This window comes from Dipodomys ordii, unplaced genomic scaffold, assembly GCF_000151885.1.
Source record: "Dipodomys ordii isolate 6190 unplaced genomic scaffold, Dord_2.0 Scaffold14, whole genome shotgun sequence".
NCBI classification, from domain to species: Eukaryota; Metazoa; Chordata; class Mammalia; order Rodentia; family Heteromyidae; genus Dipodomys; species Dipodomys ordii.
In genome coordinates this window covers 5919515-5925714 of record NW_012267230.1, presented here as the reverse complement: position 1 = coordinate 5925714, position 6200 = coordinate 5919515, and the positions used below count along the sequence as shown (strand labels likewise).

The following is a 6200-nucleotide window of genomic DNA, read 5'->3' as shown; positions in this document are numbered from 1 at the left end:
CACCACCTCCCCGGCGCGCGCACCAAACACCACCGCCACCTGCACGAGGCCCAGCGGGCGCGGCGTCCGCATTCGCACTTTCGCCACGGGTGCCCCCGGGAGCTCCGCGGGGCCGAGGGTAGTGGCCTTGCCGTGGCCAGCGGCCTATAAGGCTCAAGAGGTTCGGCCCAGGGATTCTGGAGACCGGCCGCATTCCCCGGAGAGTGGGCTTCACCGCCACTACCCAGCTGCTTCTCTCTGGGGCTCCCGGCGAATCGGCGGCGACGAAAGCAGCGACTCGTCCCCGAGGGAAGGGGGCGGAGCGCGGGGAGGTGGCCAGCAGCGCCGGGGAGGCTCAAGCGGCGCTTTGGACGGACGCAGATTCGCGAGGCGGGCGGGGCCAGCCCCTGGGCGCTTCTTTCCTGCCCCTTCCTCGCGCGGCCAGAAGTCGAGACGACTGCAGATTCCCCGCCGGCTCGGCTCCAGAGGCGAAGACAGTCATGCCCAGGCAGCCCACTCCTGCTGGCAGAGTCAGCTATTGGTTTTTTTTTTTTCCTCCTGGATCTTTCCGACTAGCACAGCCCAAGGGACAGTCCACTTCCGACCTAGGGGTGGGGGGGAAAAAATGGCTACAATGCAAAAGTCTTCTCAGGATTCCGAGGAGGAATGTTCAACCCAGGGAAGGGACCCACACCGGCCTGAGGAGCCGACCTAGCGAATCTGCGGATCCCGCTGTGGGCGGGGCCAGGGCCGCGCGCGCGGCGGAGGGGCGGGGCCTGGGCGTGCGGAGCCACGACGTCACGCGGGCGCTTCCTGTTGGACCCACCAAAAAACCAGCGGGGCGGGGAGGGGCGCCCGGAGGTGAAAAAAATGCCCCCGGGAGCGATGGTGACTCAGGCGGTTTGCCTGATGCTGCAGGCAACGTCGGGGAGGGGTTCGGCCCATCTGACGGATGGGGAGACGCGAGGTCTGACCGAGGCGCAGCGTGTTCCCAGGCTCAGCCCACCCCTGGTGGGTGTTAGGTGGTCCCAGGGTTCTGAGTCTCGAGTCTCCTAAGTGTACAAAAAATAAAGATCCTACGCCGGGCGCTGGTGGCTCACGCCGGTCATCCTAGCTACTCAGGAGGCCGAGATCTGAGGATCATGGCTTGAAGCCAGCCTGGGCAGGAAAGTCTGTGAGACTCTTAGAAGCTGGAAATGGCGCTGTGGCTCAAAGGGTAAAGCTCTAGCCTTGAGCAAAAAAAAAATCTCAGGGACAGCTCTCCCTCTACTTCTAGCCCCCAAACTGACGCGATAGATAGATAGATAGATAGATAGATAGATAGATAGATAGATAGATAGATAGATAGATAGATAGATAGATAGATAGATAGGATATGCAGAGATACCTAAATAAATAAATGGATATACTTAGGAATCCAAGCATCCTCACCCCAGCTTTTAATTTAGGATCCTAGAGGTGAGGTGGCCCTAAAACTGAGGACTGTTTTTCTCTCTTCCTCCTCCTCCTCCTCCTCCTTTCTCCTCTTCCTCGACTTGAACTCACAGCCTCTCTTGCTTGGCTTTTTGCTCATGGCTGGTGTTCTACCACTTGTTACACCGTCACTTCTGGCTTTTTGCTGGTTAATTGGAGATCAGAGACTCATCAACTGTTCCACCAGGGCTAGCTTCGAATCTGAATCATTCTGTCTCAGCCTTCTGAGTAGCTAAGATTATAGACATGAGCCACGGAGGCAAGGCTCTGAGTAACCTTATATCTTGTTTAGATACAGGTGCCCTGGTGTCTAGAGGAACTACCCTCCAGAGTGTGCCCTGAACCTACTGCATCTCCACAACAGTCCCTCACTGTATGACCTTGAGTGTCCACTTCTTCAACAATTGAGGGTAATTTCTGTCACAGAAGACATATGAAGATATCAGAACAGTGCAGGAGAGGTTTTTGAAGCCTGTTTTTTTTTTTTTATTTTAAGTAATAAGGACAGCATTTGTCCAAGGTCTCCTGCCACAAGAATAAAAGACAGAGGATTAGGGCTGTCTAAAATTACAGAGGAAATAAGACTGAAAAAAATAAATCTACATGAAGGCAGAGTAGATGACATGAGGTTCCTTGAAGTTGAAAGGTACTGATTCCTGTTTTCAATCAGAAAGATTCTCATGTGACAGGAATGGTAATCCAAGCTCAGTCCCACTGACTTGCTCACTGCCTAGCTTTGGTCAAGATCATCAGCCCACGTGGGCCTCATCTTCCTATTCTCTATCGTGTTTTTCCACTGTAAACAAACAAATAACACAATTGTCTCTTGAAGTGTTTGAGAGGGTGAAATGGGACAGCCTATGAGAAGTTCCTTAGGATGTAGTATTGATTCAAGAAAAAAAAAAGTGTCTTCAAATCCTGAATGGAAGAGATTATGGAGATTCAAAAGTTCAAAAGTCTTAGACTTGGAATAACTGTTTCCAGATTAAGAAACTACTGGTCCTTGTTATACCTGGACCCTCTCCCTATTAGGTATACTCACGTCTACCTGGCTCTTAGGAATAAGTAACCTGTAAGTATTTATTTATTTTGCTAGTCCTGGGCTTGAACTCAGGGCCTGGGCACTGTCCTTGAGCTTCTTTTGCTCAAGGCTAGCGCTCTACCACTTGAACCACAGCACCACTTCTGGTTTTTTTTGTGTTTATATGGTTCTGAGGAATCGAACCTAGGGCTTCACGTATGCTAGGCAAGCACTCCACCACTAAGACACATTCTCAGCCAGAAGAAATAACCTTATCCAAAAGGCCTCCCCTCATCCCATTCGCAGCTACAAGGATATCTGTGAAACACACTTTTATTATACAAAACTAGGTGGATCGAAAATTCAGTGTCAGGGGTTGGAGGTGTCGCTCAGTTGGTAGAGTGCTAGCCAATGAGTGAAAATATTAGGTACCGAGTTCAAGTCCCAGTTTCAGACCCCTCAAAAAAAAATGAAAAATTCAGTGTCCAAGGACTGACCTTCTCCCTTAAAACTGCCTTCCCCAAACCTTGCTAAAGAATCAAATAGGGCTCATAAGGCCCTTGGTCTTCAAAGACACCCTCCCCCCTTGAAACACTCAAGGGAGAATCAGATCCAGAGGTGTGTGAGCCCACTGAGGGGTGGGCTTGAATCTCCAAAAACAGGGTGTCTCCTTTTAGGAAAGAAGCTGACCCAATACCCAGAGACACCCAAAGCAGATAAAGCAAGAATGTGGAGCCTATCAAAACGCCAACTGTGCCAGATGGCAGTGGCTCACACTTGTAAGCTACTCAGGAGGCTGAAATCTGAGGAATGAGGTTCAAAGGCAGCTGGAGCAGGAAACTCCAGAAGACTCCAATCTCCAATTCGCCACCAAGAACCTAGGAGCAAAAAAGCTAAGGTACAGCACCTAGGCCCTGAGTTTAAGCACACAACTGTAATATAGATTCCACACAGCGGGAGCAAAGGCTGACTGCCTAGGGGCAGCTGTGTGGGTGTGTCACCTTCTGACCTAGCCATCCTATAGAGAAGTAAGATGTTGAGGGTAGGCACCAAAAGTCTCACTAAGGTCACCCTCCTCCCTCAGCAGTCCCCAGGATCCCTGGACTGAGGAGGCTACTTGCCTTCTTGTTCCTCCCAACTAGACAAAATAGCGCTTACAAACCCCATGGACTGACAGGAAACATCTCTGGGAAGGTGAGACCCCTCCCTACCCCCGCCTCTCCCTCCATGGCCACAGTAATCTGGCCACCTGAGAGGGGCCACAAGGAGTGACTCCAGCCAAGGGTAAGGATGGTCTGCAGGCCCCAGAGCCCTTCCAGACCTGAGGGAGGCAGATCTCACAGTAGAGGTTGATGCCAGGCTCACACAGCCTGCAGCTCCCCCTGCAGGCGACTCAGCTCCTCCAGCTCCTGCTTATGCCGGTCTGTCTTGTGGGCCACCAAAGAGCGGTAAAAATGCAGGGCAAAGGCCACAAACACAAGTCCTACTGGCACCATGATGGCTGTGGAAGCCATAGCTGCCTGCCAGCCGGGCCCGTGGGCCCCACCACCACACACTTGCCGGGGTGGGCAGTTCTTAGGAGACTCAGTCCGTGAAGGGGCTATAGAAGCAGAGGATGCTGGGAGGTTGGAAGATGGATTGAAGGAGGTGGTCACGGATGGCACCTGAGACGTAGGTACCATGGGAGCCGATGTGTCCAGGGGAGCCCCAATGGGCACAAATTTGACCCAACCCACCAAGACAACTTCAGCCAGGAAGAGAAAAGTGCCCAAGGCAGTGGAGAAACCCCAGGCGAGTTCCACATAGCGGTGGAGTCGCTGGTGTGGTGACTGGTGGACAGAGTTGAGGTTGTGGATGTTGCTCACAGCTTCAATGTGGGGCAGCAAACACGTGGAGACCATGAGTGCAAAGAGGTGCACAGCCACTAATACAGTGGTACAGGCGCTAAAGGCTACCAGCAGGCCTGGTGGGTATTCGTGATCACTCTCCAGCTGTACCTCCACCATGGCCACCTGTGGGCACAAAAGGGGATGACTGAGTGCTTGACAGTAAGGAGGTGGTTTACTGATTAGGACCCATCCCATCTATATATGTAGGACCCAGAACAGTGCCTGACAGAGGGAAGGTTCTCAATCCTTTTTGGTTGTGGTTCTGGTCCTGGTCTTGAACTCAGGGCATGGGTGCTCTCACTGGCCTTTTTGCTCAAGGATAGCACCTTGCCTAAAGCTCTCAATCTTAAAGGGCTTTGTCCTATGCTGGGACCAGCTTAGATTACATGTTTTTGAGTTTGACTTGATCATCTCATAGAAGTTAAAAGACACAAGGTGTATGACTAGGGTTCACTCTCAGCTCTACAAGCTATGCAATCTTTTTCTTTATTGTGCCAGTCATGGGGCTTGAACTCAGGATATGGGTGCTGTCCCTGAGCAATTTTTGCTCTTTTTGCTAGTACTCTACCACTTTGAGCCACAGTGCAATTTCCAGTTTTCTAGTGATTAATTGGAAATAAGAGTCTCATAGCCTTTTCTGCCAGGGCTGGCTTTGAACTGCAATCCCCAGATCTCAGCCTCATGAATAGTTAAGATTACAGGTGTGAGCCACTGGTGCCTAGCTTTTTTTTTTTTTTAAGATAGGATCTTGGTTGAATTGTTCAGGATGGCTTTAAATGAATCATTCTCCTGCCTCAGCCCCCAGAATATCTGGGATTTCAGGCATGTATCACGATGTCCAGCCAGCTGTATAATTTTCAACCAGTGGCTTAGTTCTCTCTGTGCCTCAATTTCCTATCTGGAGAATGGAAACTGATACTAACACCTACCTACTTCATTGGGTTGTTGAGAAAGCTAAAGAGCATACACTGAGTGTTAAGAACAACTCTAGCACGTAGTCACTCCCAAACAAATTAATAGATGTTTGCTGTCTTTATTATAGTTGATCATAAACTCCAAGACCAGAGTCTGCAAATTGGTACACCATGAATCAAAGCCAGCTTCAGGCATATTTTGGTTGGCTCACACAGTGTGCTTTTTAAAAAAACTGAGTAAGTTTCCAGTTTTTAAAACTCAAGAGGAGTCATATAAATATCCCTGTTTCCAGATCTTCCTGAAAACTTGGCAGATCTGGTCACACTAGGCTCACATTCCAGCATGGCAGCCATCAGTTCAGAGTTGAATCATGACTTCCCTGGAGACAAGTCATGGGGTCCCTTGATCACATGTCCCTACCCTGTCAACTTGGCATTCACCTCACACCTATCTGGCTTTTGCAAACAAGTGAGTTAATGATTCTGTTCTGGGCATGTACAAATTTGTGGACTCTAGAGATAAGATTGCTTAAAGTTTAAGTATGTATTCTGCCACGTGTAGAATCTTGGTGTGTGTGTGTGTATGTGCAAATGTGCGCTACTACCAGGATTTGAACTCAGGGCCTCACACTTTCCTTTGACTTGCTTTTTTGCTCAAGGCTGATGCTGTACCACTTAGGCCATACCTCACTTCTGCCTTTTGGAGAAGAGTCTCATATATTGTGCTGGCTTTCAACTGCTATCCTCAGATCTCAGTCTCCTGAGAAGCTAGGATTCCAGATGTGAGCCACCAGAGAGCCACCCTTTTGTCATCAGTAAAAATGGTCATGGTAGTGGTACCCTTTCACAGAATAACAGGTAAATGATGCACATAAAAAGCCCTGGGTGGGGTTGGGAAGGTGGCTCAGTGGTAGAGCGCTTGCC

The 6200-nt window shown here is 50.0% G+C and overlaps 1 protein-coding gene across 1 annotated transcript in view; it reads right to left on the bottom strand.

Annotated features, from left to right (window-relative positions):
* Positions 1-3339: 3339 nt before the first annotated feature.
* The window catches only part of Orai3 (ORAI calcium release-activated calcium modulator 3), a 5390-nt gene continuing 2529 nt past the window's right edge, over positions 3340-6200 (bottom strand). Inside the window, exon 2 of the mRNA XM_013011184.1 lies at positions 3340-4485. Within this exon, the coding sequence (XP_012866638.1) occupies positions 3835-4485 (651 nt within the window). The 3' untranslated portion in view covers positions 3340-3834. The remainder of the gene's footprint in view (positions 4486-6200) is intronic.